The 26,954-nt window shown below is 50.0% G+C and overlaps 1 protein-coding gene across 4 annotated transcripts in view; it reads right to left on the bottom strand.

Moving 5' to 3' along the window:
* Nucleotides 1–25,260, bottom strand: part of TUB (TUB bipartite transcription factor) — an 87,076-nt gene extending 61,816 nt beyond the window's left edge. For 2 of the 4 annotated variants that reach the window (XM_086678053.1, XM_086678051.1), the window contains exons 1-2: nucleotides 4,149–4,373; nucleotides 3,574–3,621 (exon numbers count right to left, since the gene is read on the bottom strand). In XM_086678053.1, the coding sequence (XP_086534179.1) occupies nucleotides 3,574–3,621; nucleotides 4,149–4,216 (116 nt within the window). In that variant the 5' untranslated portion in view covers nucleotides 4,217–4,373. Of the gene's footprint in view, nucleotides 1–3,573; nucleotides 3,622–4,148; nucleotides 4,374–25,122 lie in introns of those variants that run through there. The other 2 variants (XM_025928468.2, XM_086678054.1) reach the window with 2 other exon arrangements.
* Between the last annotated feature and the right edge of the window lie 1,694 nt (nucleotides 25,261–26,954).

Genomic DNA, 26,954 nt, shown 5'->3' on the forward strand with positions numbered 1-26,954 from the left:
AAAATGACACAATTATATGCTTTCTAAAAGAAATCCTCTTTATTTTTTTTTTAATTTTATTTATTTAAGTAAACTCTATGCCCAACATGGGGCTCTAACATATGACCCCAAGATCAAGAGTTGCATGCTCTTCCAACTGAGGCAGTCAGGTGCCCCAAGAAACCCTCTTTAAATATAAAATCAGAGAGGCTAAAAAGATAAGGATAGAAAAATATATGCCATGCAAACACTAGTCAATAGAAAGCAAGAGTGATTACACAAACCAACTGGAAATATTACCAGGGATAAAGAAGAACATTTCGTATTAATGAAGGGGTTAAGGTCTTGAGAAGATATAACAATCTTAAATATTTATGCACCTAGAACAGAGCTTCAATACACATGATGCACAAGGTAACAGACCTGAAAAGAAAAAATAAAACAAAGGACGAATGTCTAGGTAGCAGCTGTAGTCATCAGCTTCGAGATAGAGGTTGAAGCCATAGCAATCAAGTAGATCAGCAGAAACAAGCGTAAGGGAGAAAGAGATCAGGACAGAATTCTGGACCAGTTCAGCATCACCAGGGTGAACAGAAGAAAAAACTCTCATGAAGAAAACAGAGAAACACCTATCAGAATAGGAGGCAGAAAAGGAGAGTGTGAGGTCATGGAGCTCAAGGGAAGAGTGCTTGGAAAGGCAATGTGCGCTCAGCTACATCAAACGCTGCACAGATAAAGTAGGACCTCACAGGCTGCACCAGGATTTACAGTTAGAATCATTGGAGACATGGGCATGAGAAGCATGGGTAGAGTAGTGGGAGCAGAAGCCAGCCTGTAGCAGATTGCGTACTCAGCAGCAGGACCTGGGAGATGGAGATCATAAGCACTGGTTTTGATTTCAATAGGCTTGGCTGAGAAAAGGAGGAGAGAGAGGGGGTTGTAAAGTCAAGGTATTTTTTATTTTAACTGGGTTACAATGGAAGGAGCCAGGAGAGTTGGAGTCAGTGAAGACACAGGGGACAAGGAAAGAGCAACAGAAGGAAGTACTCAGGCAGGGGTCAAGGGGAGGGTTACCAGATCTCTGGGGGAGAGGTTGACTGGAAGAGGGACACCTATCTCTCAGTATGATGGGGGCCAGAGGCACGGATGGGCATGGATGCAGGTAAATTTGGAACCCAGGGCAGAGGTTAAAGAAATTCCCTCCTGAATTTTCCTTGTAAAATTTTCTTTTCCTTGTAAAGAGAAAGTCTGGGTTGGCTGCTGAGAGTGAGTGAGGAAGCTGTGGTGTGGAAAAGAAGAGGGTTATACGAGAGCTTTGAAACGGCTGGGGGGTGGAGTTTGGAGCAGGACTGCTGGGCACTGCTGAGGGCTCAGCTGGACCATGAAGTTGCACTAGCATCAATTCATGAAGGGATTTCCACCCACCCCCTCAGCCCTATAATAAGCCAGGACTAAAGAAGGATGGCAGTTACCATGTTCTAGGGGTGAGGTCGGAGGCTGAGGGGCCAGGTAGTGAATGGTGAGCAGTTCAAGTTATAGGTCATAGCATCCAGATTGGAGGGGACCAAGAGCTGATTCAGGGTGAGGGGAGAAAGTAAGAGGCAGGAGCTTGAAGGTCTCTGTAAACAGTCATAGTGGAGGCAAGGGAGACGGACAGCATAAGAGGGACACAGAGATTAAGACTTCAGAGGTGGAATGGTTTCAAATGATGACAAGATCATGGTAATGGATAGCTGAAATAGAGGTGACAGTCAGTGAGCTGAAGACAAGTACCTCAGAACCAGGGTTTGGAAGAGCTGTTTTCACAGATATGGAAGCTCCTGGTAGGATGGTAGAACCTAGCATATAAACACTGGGACCAGATTCTTTTGCTTTGGCTGCGTCCCTAGGTGGCTGGACCATCTAACTTTGCCATTAATTATGACTACTCCCAACCTGCAGAGATATGTCCTTATAACTCAGCCTTCATCCCTGAGGCTGCCTGGGTCCTCACCTCCCTTGTTCATCTAGTTACAGCCTTGTGTGCCCTTCAGGACTGGTCAGCATGGGTGAAACATCATGTTTGTTGGCACCATCTTGAATTACACAGCTTTAAGAAATACTGGCAGAGCCTTTAAACACGGAAGAGCCAGAGTGGTATCGAGAGCCCTGTATAAAGTAGAGGCACCAAATCCCAGAAATTAGCCATCCCAGAAACCCCGTATGACCAGAAGTCCCTGCTAGCTAGCCATCAGCTGTAGATAGATGGTCACAGTATGCTCAGAGCTTCTGTTCACATGAAGCAAGGTCACAACCAAAAGACCACACGCTCCCAGTAAGCCCCTTGACTTCCATACAGTGAGGCTGGCTCCCTGGCCTGCAGTGTAGAGAAAGAGCCTTGAGTAGGGGGCCTGAGTTCTAGTCCTGACTCTGCCATGAACTTGCAGTGTGACCCTGCCCTGAGGCCTCGGTTTGCTGGAAAACAAGGGACTGGCTGTGGGATCTCAAAGCTTCTTGCAGCCTTGATGGTCTATGGGTTGTGGATGCAGGAAGGAGACGCTCATCAGCTCACAGCGCTCAAGATGCATGAGCTGCAGAAAACAAATGAGCTGAAGTCTTCAAGCTTCATGAGAGTCATACTGTATAGTCCTCCCCCTAGGGTTCACTCCTTGTATCCTCCTCTTCCTCCTTCCTGAGAGCCTCTGAATTAAGCTCAAGGGATACATACCACCACCTCCATGCCTCCCATCTTCCTCTTCATGAGATTTTCTTTAAGCTAAAAATTCTACCTGGTTTGAAGCTCTGTGTTGAAAAGGAGAACATAGGAGGCCAGCCATGGGGCCATACCAGAGACCACTGGCTCTCTACCCTCTTAGGGCACCATCATCACAAACCCCATCAGAAACCCAGGATCAACATCCATGAGAGCTCCAGATGCTACCATATTTGTCTGGCCTGGTGCCTGGGAGGCAGGCAGATTCCTCGGGTCCCAGGGATCCTCAGCACCCCGTGCTGATGCTGGTGAGGGGATCCCATCATGTTGCCTATCTGCACCCAGCACTGAGCCCCCTCTTTCACAAGGCAGCTATTTCTGCCCATCGTTTGGACCAACAGTATGTCCTAGGGCTCCTGTCATGAGTGAAGAACAAATGAGGTCCTGTCAAGAGTCTTGGAAAAGACCCATTTCGTGACTGTAGAAGACAGGCCTGGGATGTCAGCCTGGTGCAAGTAGCATGTGGGTCTGGGGATGTGGACAGTGGGAAGGAATTCCCTCAGTGGTCCTGGGCCACACCTTGAGGACACCTCCTCTCTGGGAAAGGCCTGGCTGAGAGTCCCAGGATAGGCTGGGGAGCTGGGCCCTCTAGGCAGCTGGCTAGAGTCAGGGCAAAAAGACCCCAGAAGAATCTAAGAGGAACAAACCAAGGCCACAACAGCCATAGTGAGTTCAGCCTTTGGAGGGGTCACCCCTCCCCAGGACCCCATTTCACACACACACACTCAGTACATATGGGGTCCATAGCCCCTGAGCTGCTCATGTCCTTCCCACCACCTCCCTGCAGTGTCCCGTGAATGGCCCATTCCAAGCCAGCGCTCCCTCCTCCCCTGCCAGCTCACCTAGCGATCTCCCTTCCTTCCTTCCAGTACTTCCTCCTGGTTGTTCTCCTGGGGGGGGAAAAGAAGGGGTGACCCCACGCCCTGTTGTCTCAACTTCATCATTCCTGCCCCTTGCCTGGCCAGACCAGGTCTTTCAGGCCTCTTTCAGGGCCTTGGTCTTGGCCACTTCAGATGGGGACTCAACGGGATCAGGGTGGAAGAGCTCTGGGACAGCAAGCAGGCAGCCCAGAATGGGGGCGGTAATGAGACCTGGGACGAAACAGGGGGCCAGGTGCAGACCAGGAGGAGAAGCCCACCAAAAGAGGCAGAGAGCCGGAGTGTGGAGCTGCCAAGGGCAGAGGCCTCACCCCCATGGCGGAGGAAGCCCCTCTGATCTGGGGCAGGTGGAGGAGCAGAGCCTCCCTGTTCACCTGCCTAGCTCCTGAGGCTTTGGGAGGGCTGTGGGGGCCCGGCGTGGTGATGGGGAAGGGAAGGTCTTGGAACTGCAAAGGGGTGAGGTCGGTGAGGGTAGGTGGGTGGGGTGGACCCGGGGGGTGGGGGTCCACGGGCTAAAGGCAGGGGTGTTGAGTGCTTACCGATCTCTTCGGTGGCCCCGTTTCAGGGGCCCAGGTTTCCTGTGTTGCTTTGAATGCTGAGATCCCATGGGCCGGGGAGTGCCTCCTGGGAACAAAATCCCTGTCTCGGCAAAAGAGTGCAAACCCAGAAAGAAAGGAGAGGGTCCTTCCCTCCATGGCAGCCAGACGATGGGGTGAGTCTGGAGGCTGGGGCTGCTTCAGGCGGCACACAAAGACCTGGAGCCTGTTGCAGTTCCTTATACTACTCAGCTCCGAACTGAAGCTCGCGCCGGTGTCTCCCCCCATCACTGTGGCAACAGTCACACTAACAACCACTGTCACTGATTCACTAGGACACAGAAACCCTCTCTGCTGGTCACAGTTCCCCCTTGCAAGCCCTTCGGGACCAGACTGACTCCTCAAGGCCTCCATGGCCCTGCCACTCAGGGATACCCAACCGCTCGTTTCCATGGCAACACAGAGACCAAGTGTGCCTGCCTCTGTGGTTGCTATAGCAACCCCAGCAGAGCCAGGTGCACTGAGGACAAAGTCCCCATCTGGAGGAACCACAGCCGGAAAACACATCCACTGCTGCTCCCCGTGGCCTGCCCTGTGTTGGTAGCAGTCTCTGTGCTGGCAGCCTCCCACCTTGTGTCTTTGAGGGACTCGTGGGGGATCCAGGATTTCCTTGTCTGTGTCCTCAGCCTCTTGTCTTCTCACTCCACCTAAAGGGCACGGGAGTGATCTTCCCCCTCACAGGGCCTCACCTCCCACAACACTTCTATCAAGAACATACACTGCCTGCATTGTGGGCCCACCCCTCTTCCAAACTCCAGAACCCTCCCTCCACCTGCTCTCTGGACACATCTCCCCAGATGTCCTACAGCAGCTCGCACTGAGGTATGTAGCTTAGGACTTCCTGTGAGTCCGAGCACTTATCTTCTCCATTCTGTCTCCATGAGTGACACGTCTGGTCCCCAAGGTGCCAGCATAGCTTCCAGCTCTTCCTGTCCACTTTCCCCTGCCAAGGCCGGCAGGTGATCATCCAGCCCTTTGCTGCCGGCTGGCAAGCCTCCCTCAACTCCACCCCCTTCCTTAGGTCCACATCCACAGCAGGGTGTCCCTGTCACCTGGATCTTGGCATCAGGATGGTGTCTGCCTCCAACTTGCTCCTCTCATAAGGGCCCTCCTCCACTGGAGTCAGAGTGAGCGTTCTCAATGCAAATCTGATCATGTCTCCCGACACTGCTTGAACCCTCCAGAAGTTCCCCACTGACAGGACAGAAGCTAAGCCGATGTACTCTGCCAAGTCCTACCAACCCCTCCAGTGTCCCCGCGGTCAGGTGCCTACTGGAACTCCCAGATCATGTCACCTCTGCCTCTCTCCCCCCTACTCCCACCCCACCTCTTCCCCTTTCTTGCGTAACCCTGGCCAAGTTCTTGCGAAAATGACACCCAGACTTTCAGTGAGTGCCTAGATCAACAGTTAGAAATCTTTGGGATGTAATTTCAAATATCTGAAGGGCAATGATGTCTAGATGAAAAACCGCACATTGCTGACCCCACTCGGACTAGATCTGAAGACCTCAGCTCCTAGCTGTGCCAAGCAGACAGACAAAGACTCGTAGAGACACCGTAAGTAGCTGTGGAGGAGAGGCAGATCTCATGGCCTCCAGAAGGCAAGAGAATCACAGACCATCAGCTGAGGAGGGCACCTCAACCCCTCCCCTTCATGTCACAGATGGGCGAACCGGGCTCAGGGGAAGGAAGTGTCTGAGCCACGTCTCCCAACTCTCGGCCTGCGGTTCTCTCCACTTTGACACGTGCCACAAAGCTCCAAAGCCAGCATGGAGCCATCAGCACAAAGGGTTCGTGCACAGATGTGTTGCAGGCGGCAGTTTCCAGGTAGGGGAGCATATGTGGGTGCCCACCTGGAACTAGAGACCTCATCCCTCCATCTCTTATAACTTGTCTTTCAGATGTCTTCTGTCCTACTGCGGGCAGAATGGAACTTTCCAGTCAGAGTCAAAGGGCATCTTAAACCAATGTTCAGGTCAGCACTTTCTCAAACACTAGGTCCTCCCCCACTCCCCCACCCCTTCCCCCCCACCCCCATTTGACTGCCTGCCCAAGTTCTCCGGTTTATACACTGGTCCATACGTTAAATCAGGGAACATGGAACAGGAAAAAGCCGTATCCACTGTAAGAGAAGCCAGCTTCCTCATTTCCAGGGTGATGGGGATTGGGGTGGAGTGGGGCAGCTTCAGGACACCCTGGGAGAGGTCACAGTCAAGGTCACAGTCAAGGTCACAGCCAGGGGCAGGAAGTCCTTTGGAAGCAAAGTGGATCGACTGGTGATTATGAAACGTCTCCGTGCACACTTCCAGCATCAGTGCGCTCACTCCTAGAGTGGTCCCTCCTTCTCGGTGACTGGCAATTTCTTCTTCACTTCAAGCCCAAATACACTTCCCTTTGGTTCCAGTTCTGACCTCCAGGGCCCCACCGAACGTGACTTTTTAGTCTGTCTGTCCTGGTGCTTTGCAGCTCAAAGCACTTTTACATATGTTAGCTCTTAATGGTGAGCACAACCCTCTAGGGAGGGCACTGTCATCGGTATATCACAGAAGAGGAAACTGAGGCCCCGAGCGGGCACTGGATGGCAGACTGCAGGTCTGGGTGATGGAGAGTGGGCCGACTCTGTGGGGCTGTGGAGAGAGCTCGTGGAGCAGAGGACCAAGGGCAGGGGCGCTTCTGACACATTACCTCCAAGACCCTCAGTGACAGCAACCGGACACTGAGTGGCCCAGCTCCCTAGGCCTGGACCTTGACGTGACAACACCCCAAGTCCCGGATACGATTTGGCATCCTGGGCACCTCTTCCACATTGCTTTTCCTGAAATGTCTGTTTAGCCCTTCGACAAGCCGAGCACAGCCTGGGGGAAGGGACAGGGGAGGGCGGCATCCTCTGGTGCAGGTGCGCCTCAGCTCACATCCAGCTCAGCAAAACAGAAGCCCTTCCGGGAATTAGACCTGTCCTCTGCAGGAGGCTGGTCAGCGAGCACCCCTGGTTACTTCAGCGCTTCCTCTGCCTCCCCGTCACAAACAGATCATCACAGCCTTCCTTTAGTGACCTGCTGTCCTCTCCCTGGGAGGGATTCGGAAACATGTGACATTCTCCATCCCTATACACGGGCAGCAGTGTGTTAGCTGCCTTTGAGATTCATGCGTCAGGGACTCTGTCAGGCATGCCTGCGCTTATCCAGCCCTGACTGGACCCGATCTGGGACAGAAGCAAGACCTGCACGTTCTGTCTGCCCATTAATGCAGCAGTTACCATGGCAACCTGCGGCCTCTCAGAGGGATCTGAAGGCTGAAGCAAGTCCAGAGGGATGCAGTGGAGGAAGGGCACCAGGAAGGCCAGCTTCTGGTGGGGGTCCCAGCTCAGAGAGAAGCTGAAATGGAGGGAGCAGGGGTTAGCGCCCAATTAATAGTGAGGGGGAGTTGAATGAGGAGCCAAATTTAAGGAGGTACCAAAACTCACTGATCAAGATAACCTTTAAGTCAACTTGAATGTAAAAATACTCTTGATAAGCAAAACATTGAAATTTTAAACAAAGACAGGTTCTGTGGGACTGGAATTAGAGTGAGGCAAGTGAGGCCAAATCCTGCAATCAAGGGTTGGATCCTCTATTAAAGTTTTGATTTTGTTCATTAGGGATGTTTTTGCATTGATTCTGATTTTTAAAAAGGATTGCATTGAAGGGGTGCCTAGGTGGCTCTGTCGGTTAAGTGTCAGACTTTGGCTCAGGTCATGATCTCATGCTTCATGGGTTCAAGCCCCACATCGGGGTCCCTGCAGTCAGCACAGAGCCCGCTTCAGATTCTCTGCCCCCCTCTCTCTGCACCTGCACTGCTCATGCACACACACACACACACACACACTCTCTCTCTCTCTCTCTCTCAAAAATAAATAAACATGTAAAAAAGTATTGCATTGAAATATTAGTTACATCAATTACTGAGCTTTTTGGTGGTTCCTTAAATTTCGTATCTGAGGTAAATGCCCCGATTGCCTCACCCTAGTCTCAGGCCTGAAGGGGAGGACAGATGGAACCGGGGGCAAGAGGGACCCTCATGCAGTTGAAAATACATCATATGACAAGGCGCCAGGACACATGAGTTCCTGTCTGCAAACTGCAGGGATTCCTCTCAGTTCTGACAGGACCAGATTCAGATTTCACAAGACTCTGCAACACAAAGATTGCTGTTGAGCAGCACAGATTCCCAGTGTGCACACGGGCCCCTACATATCGGGGTGATGGTGACTCAGAAGGTGGCTCCCATCTCCTGCCCTTCCTCAGTCTGGCTGCTTAGGAGAGAGGAGGGGAGAAGAAGAGAGGGGAAGAGGGAACAGAGGGGGCGGGCAGGGAAGAGGCTGGCAGTTCTGCACGGTGGGGAGCAGGAAAGGCAGATTAGCTGTAATTGCCTGAAGCTGAGAGAGGCTGTTGATAAATGTTACTAATAATCAACCTTCAGATCTGACACCCAGCTCAGACTGGGATTACTGTTTTGAATGGAAATTGAACCCAAACCAGTAATTACCCCAGTGAACGATGCCAGTCTTACTGTGGAGCCTGTTCCAGGCAGGGAAATGGCACCTGCATGTCAGTGTCAGTCCATCAGGGAGAGGATTCTGCAAGGGGCCCCTTCCCAGGGTCACACCCAAGAGCACAGGCTGGCCTGGCCTCCACTGACTCAGTGGGACAGTTTCCACCCTTCTTCCTAGGAACTACAGTGGGTGAGGGACACTCAGCAATCACCCATAGTCTCTAGGCAGAGTCCAGACCTCAGACCTCACTCACACTGTCCGTCTGTCCTTGGGCTGGGTGGAGGTCCCTTGCTGACATCATCCCTGGCTATCAGAAGCAGTTGCTCGGGGAGGGGCTGGCTCTCTTCCCCAAAACAGATGCGGCCCTCCAAACCTCCATCGGGACCCTAGGACGACCACGCAGCTGCTCCCTGTTACACCAGGAGGCTCCTGAAGGGCATGAGCTGGGGCCAGGCGAGAGGGCAGGACCACCATAGGTTCTAGAGGCCTTCCCAGCCCCTGTCTCTGTTCTTGGCGAGTGTGTGCCTGCTCCCAGTGCCAGACAAGGCCAGGTATGCCTGGACATTCTCCCCAGAAACAAGCAGCATCCTACAGCCCTAGCCTGTGTCCCTCGGCACCTCCTCCTCTCTAGAGGCCCCCTAGAATGCTGGCACCAGCAGAACCAGGCCAGAGGGGAAAGGCTACTCTTGTGTCTGAACCAGCTCCCCTCCCAGGGTCTACATGTGCCTGGGTACCTCCCCCCCCACACACCCCCAGCTTCCCAGCAGATAGGACAGCTGGATACTAAAAAAGCATTCACTAGATGAACTGCAGCAGGGAACAGTGATGGCAACACTCTGTCTGGCTCACATCACTCACCACCAAACACCCTCTCTGCTGTGACAAAGACAATAAGACAATCCCTGCCTCCAGGGAGCCCTGTGGGGGAGGAGGATAAGTAGGCAGATAATGACAGATCATTAGGACTGCAGGTTATCCCTAATGATCCCTTCTGACTCTTAGGTAAAAATGACCCGAAGTACAGAGTCTGGAGGTATCGATGAGCTGCCTCAGTGGACAGACAGAGCTGGTCAGGCCTGGTGCGATTCAGAATGTGGAGGACCACAGCCTTTCAGGCTGTAATTAGACTGGGCAAGTGTCAGAACACTCAGCCCTCCCCAGCTGGAGCTGGTACCTCGAGGGTGCCACCTAGTGATGGCACAGCAGAAATGCAGCTGTCTTCAGGCCCTGGGGTTTGTTTCCCTCTGCTCCTCTCCTTCCCCTCAACTCAGCTGTGCAGGAACTCAGGAAAAGGATTCAATTTTGTTCACAAAGGCTTGAGGCTTGGCTTAAAGAGGGCACAATGGGTCCCAGGGTCTGGAAGCTACAGGACAGCAGGCAGGGGAGGGGCCCTGCATCCGGAGCTCCCTGGCTCCCTCCAGAGCATTCTGGTGCCCTATAATTCTCTGTTCACACAGCACTGTCTTCCCACTGTTCCACTGGGACCTCAGCTGTCACCTGCTCCTGGCCCACAGGGAGAGGTGACAGGAAGCCCCTACCAAGAACTGGTCTGCTCAGCCTCTCAGGTGCCAGACTTAGTGGTCCCAGGAAAACTGTGCTCACCATCAGCTAACCCATCTTGCTCCTGTGACCTAGGAAGGGGCTCACTTTCAGTCTGGGGTCAGGCAAGGATGCCGCAGGGGCTCCACCCTCAGCTCTCAGATATCCTATTGGATTTGGGAACACCTGCTGCCCCCAGTTATTTTCCTTTCTTGCCAGAGAAAGTGATAGTGACAAGATGTGAGGTAGCGGTCCCCAAAGTCCGTGTTCCCAGGTGTGGAGAGCACTCAGCCTGGGCCAGCCCTCGGTGTGGGGCATGCAGAGGGAGGCAGGCAGGAACCAGCTCAGGGAGAGGGTGAAAAGAAGCAAGGACTGGAGAATATCTGGGGGGGGGGGGTGGGGGGGGTGGGCAAACATTTTCTTAAAGGGCCAGACGGTATATATTCTAGGCTTGCAAACTGAGCTGTACTCCACTCTGAGTTGTAGTGCGAAAACAGCCAAAGACACTATGTAAACAAATAGGCAGGCCTGTGTTCCGTTAAACTATGTACAGAAACAGGCTGCTAATCTAATTCAACCTCACCGCCCACCAGAATGGCTGCCCAGGCCCAGCCACCCAAGGCCACAGCTCAGTGACTGCCCACTTGTGCCAGATGCTCAAGGACCACCAGCCCACTTGACCACCGCTGCCTCGCAGGGCCAGGCTGGGTGTGGTGTCACAAGGGGTAAGGTGTGGGGGCTGGAGTAGAAGAGGTCAAGGTGGTGAGAAGCATGGCCAGCCGGGACCCCCAGACCTCAGTCCTGCCCTCTCCCTTTCCCAGCATACACTCAGGGCTCCCGACACTCACCTGCAGCGGGAGGCTCTGCCCAGTTGCCGCTACTCCCCTTCCTTCCCCTAGGGGATCTCTGTCCGTCTAGCTGATGCCCCTCCAGCCCGTTCCTGAGCAGGAAACCCCCAAATCCGGGAGGGGGGATGGGACTGAACTGCCCCAAGGACAGGTCACTAGACAGATGACACCCCGGAGAGGGCGACGTGGCCCGAGGGGGGAGGAGGTGTAACCCGGCACTGGGATCCAGGGGCCTAGGAGAGGCCAGGCTGGAACCGACGCCCCTGTCCAGAGAGGCCGGGCCAGCAGGCCCCAACCCCGTCCCGGGACAGTCTACCCCAGCTGGCGCCGGCCTCCCCACCCCAGCTGTAGTCCCCCCACAGGTGGCGCCGTCACGAGAAGATCGCCAGTCGCAGGCCGGGGCTGGTCCCTGGGCTCTCCAGTTACACTAAAAGTGAGACCGAGGAAGATGGTATCGAGGCCCTGTGAAGGCGGCGTGGGCTCATCCAACATTGATGCGGCCCCGGATTGCCTCAGCAGCCCCTCGTGGCAGAGGCGGGGATCCCGCTCCCAGCTCCTCTGGGGCAAGCCAGGAGGGTGGGGCAGGGTCTTCTGCCCACACAGCTCATCATGCAGGGTCACACAGACAGCTATCAGCTCCGAGATCTAACTGGCCCCTCCTACTCTCCAGAGGTGCTTCTGCAGCCCTCCACCCCTGAAGAAACTGCCCAGGCAGGGTGGGGCAGGCTCATGACCCTGACCATGCCTATCTCGCACTGGGAGAAGGGCAGTGTACCTGTCCTCCCCCCACCCCCACTTCCAAGGTGCAGGGGAAGAAGACAGAGAGAGCAAGCCAGTCTCTCTCTCCCGCCTCTCGCAGTCACTTCTCTCCAGTGCACCTGCTTTCATTCAAATACCTGCCACTCACACACATCCACATAGCCACTCTTGTTGGCACATGTGCGCCTCCCTGAAAGGTGCACAAGCTCAGTGGTGCATACACGCCCTGGCACAACACATTCATACCCCACATACACAATTACTGGTGCACACGCTCAGCTGCATGAAAAACACACTCGCAGAAGCCCTCTCCCAGAGGAGCCCAAACCATCACTGCATCTGCTCTCTGACATTTGGTGATGGGGAGAAGGGAATGCCACCCAGACTCTCCCACCCAGGGCAAACCAGACTGTGGAGGGAGGGGCAGGTGCAAGGACAGTGCCCTCCTGGTGCACTGTGGAATTCCTGGCCCGATTAGTTGGTCTGCAGTGCTGGAGAGGGCACAGAGGCAAAGCCAGGTTGGGATTAAATCTTTGCTGAGGAATGTGACCTTGTAAGAAGATAATACTGGGTCCCTCTTACCCTGATGCAGGCCCTGCCTGATTCCAAAGGTTCTTAGATGCTAGGCCCTCATCTGCCTAGCCTGAACTCTGGGCCCTTCATTCCGATGCTAGGTTCCAATCAGCCGGCACAGCTCTCTAGCATTGTTCACGTGCAGAAATCTGCCTCCTCTGGCAACAGCACAGGCAAGCTATTCCCTAACACCTGCTAACTTCCCCACAGCCTGGCCTGGCACTCATCAACAGACCCTCCCCACCCACACACATACACACAACCCTAGGATTTGCTCTGTCAATCTTCAGATTAGAGGTGACCAAAACATATGCCCAAAATATCAGAGGCTGATTGGGAACACACACCTGAGCTAGGAGATCTAACTTCTCCAACTGCAGCACAGCCCACACTGCTCGGGATGGAGAAAAAAGGTGTGCGTCTCTCCCAAGCACACGCTGGGTAAGAATGCCCCAGATGAGAGCCAGGCTCGGCATTTATCTATCATCAGGGCTCAGGATATTTCAGAACGAAGGAGTCAGATATCAGTGGGTTCCTGTGAGCCCCTGCTTAGCAACTGTCCTCCACACTGTGCCCCTCTCTCCACCTTTGGTCACAGAAATGATGTCGCTGCTCCAGGGTCTTTCTACCTTTGTTTAAAAGCATCCTGTCATCCTACCTGGGAAGCCACACTGCCTGATGACTTCAAACCTCAGTGTGGACAAGTCCCAAAAGACTTGAGAAATCTTTGTCTCACCTCCATGACTTGCTCTTCTCTCTAATCCTTATCACCCTGAGCCCCAACCACGCCGACTGCATGGGAGACAGACCACCCCCCACATTCCACCCTCCCCCAGAACTATTGCTTCACTGACCCTAGACCACCACTCTCATTTGCCCTACCCAGCACAGTCATTTTGGTCCTACACTGCTATTAAATCTGCCAAAAGGATAGTTATATTCCAAAAGTTCTGGAACAAAGCAGGACCTCCAACCACCTGGCTTTGGTGTCCACCCCAGCCCCCCCCCGCCCCCCCCCCCCCCCCGCACCCTGGAAGCTGGCACTGCCTTGGCCAGGACCTCCAATCCCAGCCTGCCCTATTCTCATCCCTGCACCTTGGCCTTTCCAATCACAGAACACATAGAAGGCCCTGGGTCACGCACTCACAGAATACCAGAACTATAAGAGTGCTCAGTCAACCAGTCCAGCCTCTTCAACTTCAGAGGAAACAGGCCCAGAGAGGCAAGTGACTTGCCCAGAGCCAGAATGGAAATTAATGGAGTAGCCAGAATGAGATCCTTGATTCCTAACTCCCTGCACAGTGCTTTTCCCAACATCTTTCCCTGCTTCATAAAACTCAGTGTACAGACAGTAAAAGCATCACCACTTTGTCTCAGAAGAAGCTGCTTGTGAACTTACATGCCACAGTGGTCAGTCTGGCTGTGCCCAAGCCTGATCTTCCCTGCTACTGCCCTGCTCTCCCAGCCTCTCTGGTGGTTCTGACCCACCAGCAGTAGGGACTGGAGTTAGTTGGCTCATCCCTATGGTTCCCTCTGTGTAGTCTCTCAACAGCTGTGGCCTGAGTCCAAGTGCTAAGGGAAGGGGCTGTTTCAGTGTCCTGATCTGCTTGTGAATTCTCCACTGGGGCTAAATGCTTGGCCCCCTTGAGGAAGCTAGACCTTGTCACCCACACTTCAGGCACTGGCTAAGGTCCCCACCCCCCAAGTTCTCATCTGACTTCGCTTTTCATCCCTAGCCCGGGGGTCCTGCAACTATGCCCCTCTCACCCAACTGGTCCCAACTGGTCTTCATCAGCCATGCCTCTTCAGTCCCTGGACCGCTTCCCTAGGTACCTCGGCCTCCTTCCCTTACCTGCCCTTACACTCTCCTCACACAGCTCCACCTTGGGGCAGAGCCTGCCTGGGCCATGGCACCTATCCCTGTATCTAGGAATGGCCTAACTTTCAGATTCAACTGGACAGGAAAATGCCGATATTGTAGAGGAATCTCGTTCTGTGCTGGCTCGTAATAACAGCAGCCAGCACAGAAATAGCACTCACCATGTGGCAGGCACTGTCCCGGGCACTCTACATTTATCAAGCCTTACAAACATCAAGTCATTTACTCCCTACGACGGTAGGTACTATTTCCTCTAATACTATTACTTCCATTTTAGTGATGAGGAAATGGAGGCTCATGGCAGTTAAGTAGCTTTCCCAAGGTCACACATACACTGCGCAGGTGATTTGAATACTGTGAAGGAACAACTTTCTGGAACGTTAGGGGACAGAAGCCAGAGCCATTGTTTGGGAACGTCCAGACACTGACTCGCTTCCCCTTCCGCCTCAGCCTCGCCCTGGCCAAAAGTAGGTGGCTCTGCGGACACCAAGCTGCTGGCTCTAAAGAACCAGGAGAGCCTCGACATTTTTTTCTCGTGGCAAGAGAGTCTACCTTTTGAAAACAGAATATATTTTGTTAGGGTCAAGTACTCTCAGAATGATGAAGTAAGCCTTAAGTACAAAGGGCTACTTTTACAATAAGGATTTGGGTACTCTCTCAACTTGGCAGAAACCTGCCTGTGCACAGAATGTCGGCCAGCACTGCGCGCCCTGGGTGGGAACCAAGGGGCCAAAAGAAAATCGCAGCAAGATGTGCTGTGGAGACTCCTGGCCGGTGTGGTCCCTGGTCACCAATAAGCTCTGGGCCAGTTAAATTAGGAACTTCATTTTACCTAATCCTATAGTGGGTATGTGTGTGGTCTGTTTCTAATCCACAGCCTACCTGAAAGGGTATACAAACATCATCTCATTCAAGTCTCACCATGACCCTTCGCTAGAAGAAAATCATCACCCCCATTTTACAGACAGGGAAATTGAGACTAAAGGACATTAAGTAACTTGCTACTTGACACACTTCTAAACTGTTTAGACTTTGCTTCTTTTATGTCTACAAGTGGCACATAGGATTTTTATAATCAACCAAAACAATAAAGATTTCCCATACTGTGCTACATGTACACAGCTAATAAGAGGTGGGGCTGGGATTTGAACCAGGTCTGACTAATAACAAAGCCTGAGCTCTTTCTACTGCCCCCTCTGTGCCATCTTGGCGACCTAGTCTCTTGGGAGTCACAGCCCTCCCTAGACATGTTTAATACAGGTCATGTCTTGCTTCCTTGCCCGTCTCTCCTATTCAAAACTTATTACAAAGCTGCAATTAATCAAACAGTGAGGTGCTGGTATAAGGATAGATGCACAGACCAATAGAGTAGAATTGCAAGTCCAGAAATAAATCCATACATCTATGGACAGTTGAATCTTGACAAGAGTGTTAAGTCCATTCAATAGTCTCTTCAACAAATGGCAATGAGACAGCTGGATACTGGATTTCTACATGCCAAGGAATAGAGTTGGACCCACATCTCACACAAAAATGAATTTAAAATGGATCAAAGACCTAAATATATACCTTAAAATCACTTAGGAGAAAACAGTGGTGAATCGTTGGATTTGGCAATGAATGTGTAAATACTACATCAAAAGTATAAACAAAAGAAAAAATAGAGGGGAATCTGGTGGCTCAGTCGGTTAAGTGTCTGACTCCTGATTTCAGCTCAGGTCGTGATCTCAAGGTTTGTGAGTTCAAGCCTTGCATCTGTCAGGCTCTGCGCTAATGGCATGGAGCCTGCCTGAGATTCTCTGTCTCTCTCTCTTTCTGCCCCTCCCCTGCTCTCTCTCTCAAAAGTAAATAAATAAACATTTAAAAAAAAGAAAGAAAGAAATAGATAAATTGGACTTCCTCCAAATTAGAAACTTGTGCTTAAAGGGCATTACCAAGAAAGTGAACCTTTGTTCACTGTTGGTGGGACTGTAAATTGGTACAACAACTATGGAAAATCGTATAGGTTTCTTAAAAAGTAAAAACAGAACTACCATATGATCTAGCAATCTCACTTCAGGGCATACTTCCAAAGCATATATATATATATATATATATATATATATATATATATATGGCTGAAATATTATTCAGCCTTAAGAAATAAGGAAATTGCTATGTATTCTTTTATGTCTACAAGTGGCACATATGAGCTCAGTCAGTTTAGTGTCCGACTTTGACTCAGGTCAGGATCTCACAGTCATGGGTTTTATGTCTACAAGTGGCACATATGAGCTCAGTCAGTTTAGTGTCCGACTTTGACTCAGGTCAGGATCTCACAGTCATGGGTTTGAGCCTTGCGTCAGGCTCTGTGCTGACAGCTTGGAGCCTGGATCCTGCTTCAGATTCTGTGTCTGCCTCCCTCTCTGCCCCTCCCCGACTGACTGACTCTCTCCCTCTCTCTCTCTCTCTCTCTGTCTCTCTCTCTCTCTCTCTCTCACCCTCTCTCTCAAAAATAAATAAACATTAAAAACAATTTTTTTAAAAGAAGGAAGACACAAAAGAATACACCTGGTACTCTTAAATTAAGTTAAAAATCAGCAAAACTAACCTCTCCAATTTGAAGTCAGCCTAATGGAAGTCAGGATGATGGTAACCCTCGAGTTAGAGGGCAGAGATAGGACGGTTTCTGATTATAAGAGTGTATTCACTTTGTGAAAATTCACCAAATTCTTCACTTATGACTTGTGTGCTTTTTCATATGAGGTCATACACTTCAATAAAGAGTTTATTTAAAAACAAACAAAAAAATGGGGGCAAAGGACTTGAACAGACATTTATCCAAAGAAGATATACAAATGGCCAATAAGCACATGAATAGTCATTAGGGAAATATGAATCAAAACCACAGTAAGAAACCATTTCACACATCCTAGGATGGTTTAAAACCAGAAAATAACAGGTGTTGGTGAGGATGTGGAGAAATGGGAAACTCATGTGTTGCTGCTGGGAATATAAAATGGTGCAGTTGCTGTGAAAAACAGTTGGGTGGTTCCTCAAAAAACTAAACGTGGACTTAGTATCTGATCCAGCCATCTCACTCCTACGATCCACGTAAAAGAATTGAAAACAGGGACTGGAACAGATGCTTGTATGCCAGTGTTCACTGTAGCACTTTCACTATGGCCAAAAGGTGAAAACAACCCAAGTGTCCATCAACAGAGTAATGGAGAAACAAAATGCGGTATATGCATGTAATATATTATTCAGTCCAAAAAGGAATGACGTACTCATATATGCTACAACATGGATAGACCTTGAAAACATCACGGGAAGTGAAATAGCTAGACACAAAAGGCAAAATATTGTATGATTCCACTTATAGGCATATATCTAGAATAGGCAACTTCATAAAGATGGAAAGGAAATTATAGGTTACCAGGGGCTGGGGAGAGGGGTCAATGAAGAGTTATTTCTTGATAAGTACGAAGTTTTTGTTTGGAGTGATGAAAAAGTTTTGGAAATAGTGGTGATGGTTACACAACATTCTGAATGTACACTTAGCAATTAGTAACATGGCCAATTTTATGTTATATATATTACTACAACGATACAAACTGTATTGCTATACATTGACAATTAATTATTGGAAACTGAACTTAAAGATATACCATTTACAATATCATTGAAAAGTATGCAATACTCTAGGATAGATCTTATGAAAGGTGAAAGACTTATACTCAGAAAACTACAAAATATGCTTGAGAGAAATGAAAGATGATCTAAATAAACACAAAGATACATTATGTTTATAGGTTGGAAAGCCCACCATTACCAAGAGTCAACTTTCCCCAGATTGATCTATAGATTCAACACAATCCCAGTCAAAATCCCAGCAGACTTTTGTCTTTTTTGGTTTTTGCAGAACTTGAAAATCTGATTATAAAAGGAATGTGAAATTAACAAGGACCCAGAAGAGACAAACAGCTTTGAAGAAGACCACCCTGGTTTCTCCAGTGCTTGGATGAAACAGCCTCTCCCAGGCATTTCTTTTGTCTTGTTTTGGCTCCACACTCACCCAGAAACCTTTGGATTTTACTTGCCAAGTAGCTTGATTCTGGCTTGGGGATGGGCCCTGGGCAGGGCCGCCAACATTGCAATAACTACAAAGAGATCTTCACAATTCTAGGTTAATAAGTGGGTCTTCAGATTTGAAAAGAAGGAGGAGGAGGAGGAGAACAGCAACAACATCAAAGTTGAGGATCCTAAACTACCTGATTTCAAGACTCTTTGCAAAGCTATAGTCACCCAGATAGTGTGGTGTGGGCATTGAGAAAGGCAAATAGATCAGTGGAGCAGAATAGAGAGTATAGAAATAAATACAACGACAATCCAGTTTTGATAAAGGTGCAAAAAAAGCAAAGTCCTTTCAACAAATGGTGCTGGAACAATTAAACTTTTTTTTTTTAATTTTTTTAATGTTTATTTATTTTTGAGACAGAGCATGAACGGGGGAGGGTCAGAGAGAGAGGGAGACACAGAATCTGAAACAGGCTCCAGGCCCTGAGCCATCAGCACAGAGCCCGATGCGGGGCTCGAACTCACGGACCGCGAGATCATGACCTGAGCCGAAGTCAGACGCTTAACCTACTGAGCCACCCAGGCGCCCCATAACTTTTTTTTTTTTAAGTGAACCTCATTCTACATACAAAAGTTAATTCAACTGAAGCACAGACCTAAAATATTAAGCCTAAATTAGAAAATCCCTAGGAGAAAACCTTTTTCACCTGGAGTTAGGCCATGATTTCTTAGATGAGACACTAGAAGCACAATCCATAAAAGAACAAACTGTTAAATTAGACTGCACCAAATGTAAAATTCTGCTCTTCAAAATACATGAGACTGAAAAGAAAGCCACAGACTTGTAGAAAATATTTGCAGGTCACATATCCGATAAAGGACATGGATCCAGAAAAAGCAAAGAATTCTCAAAACTCAATAATAAGGATGCATATAACCGAGTAACAATTGGGGAAAAGACTTTAACAGATACTTCCCCCCCAAAAGATACATAGATGGCAAATAAGCACATGAAATGATGCTCAATGTCATTAATCATGGAGGACATGCAAATAGACTCACAATGACACATGATTACATACCTATTAGAATGGCCAAAATTTAAAAGACAGAACATACGAAGTTGTCCCACAGATGTGGAGGAATTGGAACTCTCATACCCTGCCCATGGGAATGTAAAGCAGTACAACCACTTTGGAAAAGTGGCAGTTTTTTAAAAAAGTTAAATGCATACTTACCAAGAAAACACATGTGCCTACCATGTGATCCAGCCATCCCACTCATAGATATTTACCCAAAAGAAATAAAAACATATGCCCATACAAAGACTTGTACATAAACAATCACAAAAGTTATATTTGTAATAGCCAAAAACTGGAAACCACCCAAGTGTCTACCAACAGAGGAATGGCTAAACAGACTGTGGTATCTCCATATAACGGAGTACTATCAGCAATAAAAAGAAATGAATGACTGAGTCATGCAACAACATGGAGAAATAGCAAAATAACTATAGATGCATGAAAGAAGCCAGACCAAAAAAAAAAAAAAAAAAAAAAAACCCCAAAAAAACAAAAAAAGAATACACACTGAATGATTTCAATTATATAAAATTCTAGGATATGCAAACAAATCAGATCAGTGGTTCCCTGAGGATAGGAGGAGGGTAGGGTTTGGCGGAGGAGCAGGAAGGAAGTATTATAAAGGGAAACAAGGATACACTGGCCTCTTTGCTGTTCTGAAATACACTAGGCACACTTCTACCTTAGAACCTTTACACTTGCTGTTCCCTTCTATAGAACATTCTTCCCCATTCACTCCCTTGTTTTTTACCTGTCTTTGCTGAAATATCACCTTATCAGAAAGAGTTTCCCCAACCAGATAACATAATACAACATATTCACCTCCACCCCAACCTCCATGTAGTGAGATTCTCTTCCTTTTGCTCAGCTCTATTTTTCTTCTTTGCACTTAGCATATTAGGTAAATCACTTAGCACTGACATATTATATACATGTTTTTGTCCGGGTCTATCTCCCCCCTCTAGACAGTAAGAGTTGTGGGACCAGGGAATTTGTTTTGTTCACAGCTCTGTCTCCAACATCTATAATGTTGCCTGGCATTTAGGAGGTGCTCAGAAAATACATATTGAGTGAATGGACCACGTTCAAAGGCAGGTATCATTATTATCATCTTTCTGTATGCAGAAGTTAAGTTGCTTGTCTAAAGTCACACAACCAATTATTGAGGGAGCTGGGCTTCAAAGTCAGGTCACTGTGACTCCAAAATCCAAGTTCCAAGCAAGTTGTGTACACTGTCTCAGAGTCTGGGGGGCCAGATTCAAAACAAAGAGATCACCATGAAACAATGCAGTTAGAGCCTCTGAGCGTGAGAATACACATCAATCCACTCCTTCTAGAGGATAATCTGGCAACAGTCACCCAAATCTGAAACTAGCAATCCCTCTTCAAGAAGTTCATTCTAATCAAATAACCAGATATGAGGAAAAAATGTTACGTATATAAGGTTGTCTACTGTGGACTTATTTATAACAAGAGATTTGGAGATGACAAAAAAGTCCCCCAAAGGGTGTGACTGAGGTGGCGTGGCAGTGATGTGGAATCAAGAAGTTACAGAAGATTGAGCCCCATGTGAAGAGTTCTCAAAGGAGCAGGAGGCAATATCATTTGCTTAGGGCCTGGGGGTGTGGAGTAAGGGTCAAGTAAGAGGGGCCCTGAGAGTGATGCAGAAGAACTGCTGTGGGGGATGGGAGTGATGCTAAGCCAGAGAAGGGAAAGACTGTTAATGGCACAGCTCAAGATGAAGCCCCAGAAATTGGCGACGATCATCACGGTCCTGCAGTTTTTGTGGCAGTGCTCTGATGCCCCGGATAAGAGAGGGGGTGGGGATCCTAACGCTGGCCCACACGGGGCTGGAGTTGTGGCAAGCATATGCAAGGAAACAGAAAGCGATGGTAGCGAGTGGTTCAGATAATCTGCCAGGTGGTCCATGATAGGAAAGGAAGAAGAGAGGCCAGGAAAAGGCTGGCAGGAGAAAAAGCAGACATGAAAGCGCTAGATAACTCGATAATGTGGTGGGAAGAATATACGAGGGAGACGCATGAGGCCAGAGATTGGGATAGTAGTGTGTATGATATCAGGGGTGAGGTGATCCCAGGAGCCAACATGTAGGAATGTATTCTGTGAATAGCTGAAGAGAAGTTTCTAGAATGGGAAGGTCCAGAAATTGTGAGTGAAGAGGGCTAGTTGGTAATTTACATAAACCCTGAAATCTTTGGGATAATGACTAGAGCTTGAATGGAGGCAAGACGGTTAACCAAGTGCCAAGCTCTTGAGAACACAGGGACTTGATGAGATGTACTCCAGGCCACTCATCTTTCATAGTCAGTTCATTTTATCTTCATAACAATCAGTGATATACATAAGAATAGACAGAATGGTTACCCTTGGAGAGTCCAAAATCACTGTCAGAGTTTTGAGGAGTTCATTGGCTAGAGGGATGCTGGATAGAGAATACAGAGTTACCAGTGAAGGATCTGGCTTTGAACCCATTGAGTTAGGGGTGTTGGTGGAATATCTACAGAATACCCACATGGAGATGTTTACAAGCCTTTACAGAGGCATGGTTAGGGCTCGACAAAAAGAGTGGAGTTGAACATATTGATTTCTGTGTGAAAAGCACTGAGGTAATAACTGGGACCAGGGTGTAGCCTGAGAATAGAATGGAACACAGCAGAATGGAAGAGAGGGGAGCTTTGGCATGTGCTCACGTTGGGACAGTGGGGACCAAGAGGAGTGAGCAATTAAAGAAATGCAGGCCTCATATTGTGGTAGATTGCAAAAATGGCCATGAATTCTTTGCAGCTCCTCCCTTCAAGAGGTGAAGCTTATTCCTCTATCCTGAACGTGCGCTGACATTTTGACTCACTTTGACCAATACAGTGCGACAGGGTGATGTGCACGTCCTAAACCTAGGCCTCAAGAGACCTCGTACCTTCTGCTTTCTCACTGGGAAACTTCTACCAGCATGTGAACAAACCTGAGCGAGACTGCTGGAAGACGAGAAAGGATTTCTCTCTTTTTGGGGAGAGAAGCTTCAGATGTGTTAGCTTTCACAGCTGAGGCACCACACACGTGAGTAAGCACGGCCAAGAGAAGCCAAGCCTAGGCCAGACCACAAACACTGCCCAACCGAGCCCAGCCCAGATTCCTGACACACAGAATCTCGAGTTAACTAGAACAATTATTATTTTAGGCCATTAAACTTAAGAGTAATTTGTTACACAGCAATAGATGACTGATACATACATGACCTGAAAAGCAAAGAGGGGAACAGATTAAAAAGAACACGCTATATAATGCAGAGAGGCCAACTTCTAGGGGGGGTGTGAAGGAGAGTTCAAATGTTCAGAGATGTGGTGGGGGCAGAAGTCAAAGAACAGAGTCAGAAAGTGTGAACTGTTAACAGTGGTTTGCTTCTAGGGGTTAGGGGTGGGGACGGGGACAGCACAATCACAGAATTTCACTTTTAATATGGGGACTACATATATGTGTAGCTTATGTAGTGTTTTTAAAAGTTTACTGAGGACTGTGCAATTTTAAAATAATTCAGTCCTTATGCTTTAAAGACTAAGCACTAACTGGAAAATGGAGGTGAGTGATATAGACCAATGGTTCCAGAGTAAAAGCCAAACCAGCTGTATCCGAAACACTGACTCTTGAGTTCCACATCTGGAGATTCTGATTCAGTTAGCTTGGATACGGACCAGGGAAGCTATTTTCTTCCCATGGCTCCGCAGGTGTTGAGATGGTGTGGGTGAGAAGAAAAAGGTTCTGAGGGTAGAACCCCAGGAAAGGTCTTTATTTAGGGGTCTAAAAAGGAGAACACTGCTTTTCAAACTAAGCATCTACGGAAGACAGGGTTCTCAGAGACATTTACAATATTTATTAATACAACAGTGATAGATACCACTTATTACTATGTTCCCATCTAATTCTTATATTACTTCCCATTTCACAGAAGAAAAAACTGAAGCCTAGAAAGGGAAAGTGACTTGCTGCAAGTGAGCTAGGTGGAGTCTGGATTTGAACCCAGGCTGTCCGATTCCAGTGTCTTGCTGTTGTTTGTTTTTACAGGAAAAAAGTCTAGTTACTATATAGAATTGTCTCAATTTAAAAATTCCCTCCTATACACGTATTAGGTCGTTGGCATATGTTGCCACTTCTTTCTACTAGGATCTAGACTGGGAGCTCCTCTGGGGGAAGGAATTATGTCTTGTTATCTCCTTGTCTCCAGGGCCCCACACACAGTTTGCAGTCAATACATGTTTGCAGAATAAGCAAATGCATGTGTGGTTTGGGATCTGAAGGCAAGCTCCGAGGGTTTGTTATTTTAAGTTGAATACTCCAATCATTTTAGAGTTCCTCTCCATAGGAAACACTATTTTTAAAAAGGGCACGTTCGCTGCAGTTGTGAGCTGGACAGCGAGCAGAAGGCTAGGACTGTGCAATGCAGGGTTGGTGAGGAAACAGAATCAACCAATTTAGACATGTTCTCCCAAAGAAGGCGATGAAAGCAGAGAGGTGGACCAGTTGCACCCCTCTTGGGGGAGGCGTCACAAACTTGAATAGATTTACAGGCTGAGAGATCACCAGTTAAGAATGGAAAAAGATGGAATCAATTGGAGGGCGAGTTAAAGGGGTCCTAGGGGGACCCTGTTCTCTGAATCTCCGAAGGTAGGGGTGTCAAAGATGCAGGAAGGCTTTTAGCAGTGAAGGGAAGGAGAGCACAGGAAGCAGGACTTCAGGGAGAAGAGAGCAGCCCAGTTAATGAAGTTTCTCTTCCAGCCCTCCCCAATTAGGACCATGGATCAGAAAATGTAACTCCAGAGATCCTCCTGGGGTTGTGAACTTTAACAACAACAACAATCTACTATCTACTATCGTCATGGTTTCATTTTTAAAAGAGAGGGGACATTTAACACACCAAGAATAGGTAGAAAGGACAAAAATCTCAGAATGAGTCTCCGCTTGATGACCGACTCATTCTGTTGTCCTCATTTTTCTCATTTCACCTGGAAGGATGATTCCTCCCGGCAGGACGGGTGCGTGGGGAGCGCGACTCCCGGCCGCCCACGCCCGCAGCCTCTCCCGGTGCCCGCGGGGCGGGCGGGGCGCCTGGCAACACTGCGGGCGCCCCGACAGCCCTCCCCGGGCCGCCCTTCCGCTCCGCCCAGCCCGTGGCGACCCGCAGGTCCCCGGCAGCAAGCTGGGGCGCTCTGGCCGGCCGGCAGTCCTCACCCACCGCCCCGGGGCCCCTCCTCGCCCCACCGCGCGGCGCCGCCCGCCCCGGGGCCCCTCCACGCTCCCTCGTGCGGTTGCGGCGCGGGTGGACACCGCAGGGCAGCCGGGCTGGGATGGGGGCGGGGTGCGAGGTGGGGAGGCAGCTCGTCGGACCCGGTGCCCTCCTCCGCCGGCTCTGCCCCGCAGGTGTGAGGACACCCTCGCTCCGCTCCGGCTTCGCATATCCGCCGCTCCCGGCACCGACGAGCCGGACGCTCGAGGGTCCGGGTGCAGCCGGGGGTCTGAGCGCTGGCGGCCGCGCTCCCCGGGAACTCTGCTCCTCCCGCCGGGGTGGGCGCAGGGGAGGGCGCCCACGCAGGGCCACGCGGAGAGCCCGGAGAGCCCATCCTGCAGGCGGCCGCCCTACCTGTCGTAGCTCCAGCGGCTGTAGGACAGGGTCCGGTGGCTGCTGACTCCCTCCATCGCCACCTCCGGGCTCGGCTCCGGCTCCGCCGCGGCGGCAGCGGCTGCGTTGGGCTCGCCTTTCGCTCGCTGCGGGCCCGGCCGGGGCGCGGGCGGAGGACTGTACCATTCGCCCCCCCTCCGGGGGGGGTGACCCCCCCCTCCGGCTCTGCCAATGGCTGGGACGCGCAGGCTGCGGGGACCCGGGCCCACGGGGCCCCCTCCCCCGCGCTCCAGTCCCGCGGGGGCGCGGCTGCTGCAGCCCGCACGGCTTATTTATTTATTTCCGATGTGTGCTCCGTGTCGCCATGGCAACTGCTCCATCTTTTCCGGCGTCACTGGGGCACCGCTGCTTTCAAACCTTCCCGGGACTAGGATTGCTAACAGGCTGTCTCCTCTCCTGCTCACCGTACTCAGGCCCCCTCTGCAGAGCCGCCCCCTCCTTCCTGGCATGGAGTGTCATCCATTGACTCCTCTCAACCTTCCGCTTAGTTTGACCCCCTTCTCAGGAATGGAAATCCCCATCCCCCGAATTTTGAGGACTCCCGCCATCTCCCAGCCCCTTTTCCCCCAGTAAGTCTTTTAATTACCGGAGTCCCCCTCGCCTAAAAGTGGTGAGACTCAGCCCCCTCCTTACCCGAAGGAAAACCCACTTCTTCCTCCCTCTTCCCCCACAGGATTCCCTTGGCCCCGCTATTCAACATACAGTGGCCCCCTTGGGTTCCGAGGACCGGGCTCTGTAAACACACCCATTTCTAGGCCATGTCTGTTTATTTTCCTTGTGCTTTCTCTTCATTACTACCAAAAATTCTTTGGAAAAAAATCCAGCCTTGTTGGTTCAACTAGCGGAGAGTGTCTTCTTCATGTACACCTGGCAGAAAAAGGCCCAGGGAGGGCTATGGGGAGAGGGGCGCAGACGTGGAGAGGGAAGACTGCCCCCTCCTTCTCTTCCCTTCCCCCACCCTGGCTGCCGGCTGCGGGGATTTACAGGTATAATCTTCTTGCAGAGGTCACGGAAGCCTAAGAAGGACCTTTCAGTGCAGCTGTTGTGACAGCAATAACATGCTGAGACCCGGGTCAGGGTGGAGGCGCCAGCGGTGGGGAGGAGGAGCGCAGGGCAGTAGCCTTTGAGCTACACTAATCCAAGGATCAGGGGCAACTCTGTGAAACCAGACCTTCTGTGAACCCTGTGGGTTCCTGGCTTGCAAGGGACAGCACACCTGTTGCATCCAGCCCACAAATGTGGTTGTGTTTGTTTTCATTGACTAAATTGACAACAATTAATGGAGAGATTTAATAGATTGGACCTTTTGTCCTCTCTTGAAAACTAAGAAAATCTGGCAAGCCTTGGGCCGGCCTTCCGCATGGCGGGCATACGGCCGAGAAGTGGCTGCTCTCCTTACAGGGAGCATGTGTTCTCCTATGGGCCTCAGGCCCCAGCCAGCCAGTTTCTTCCACTTATATAACTGGTCCCTGTAGCTTTGGAGTTTGCCACCCTGGGCAACAGTCCTCTCTGTAACCAATGGTTTCCCTGAAGCCCTCAGAGTTGTGCAAATGCATCATTAAGCAGTATTTACCAAGGATCAGCAAGATGCTGTAAATAGCAAGCAGACACTGTCACTCCCCTGTGGGGTTTATAGACTGACATGCATGGACTGACTCCCAAAGAGAACCACTGTTTCGGAACCACATCTTGATGGTGAGTCTCTTGGCCATGGGAGTGGTGGATTGGGACTCCAGAATCAACTCGTTACAAGTGCGGGAAGCCTTATTTCATTGTTTGGGTAAAGTTGAGTG

Source organism: Puma concolor, chromosome D1, assembly GCF_028749965.1.
Source record: "Puma concolor isolate L17-30 chromosome D1, mPumCon1.1.hap2, whole genome shotgun sequence".
Classification (NCBI taxonomy): Eukaryota; Metazoa; Chordata; class Mammalia; order Carnivora; family Felidae; genus Puma; species Puma concolor.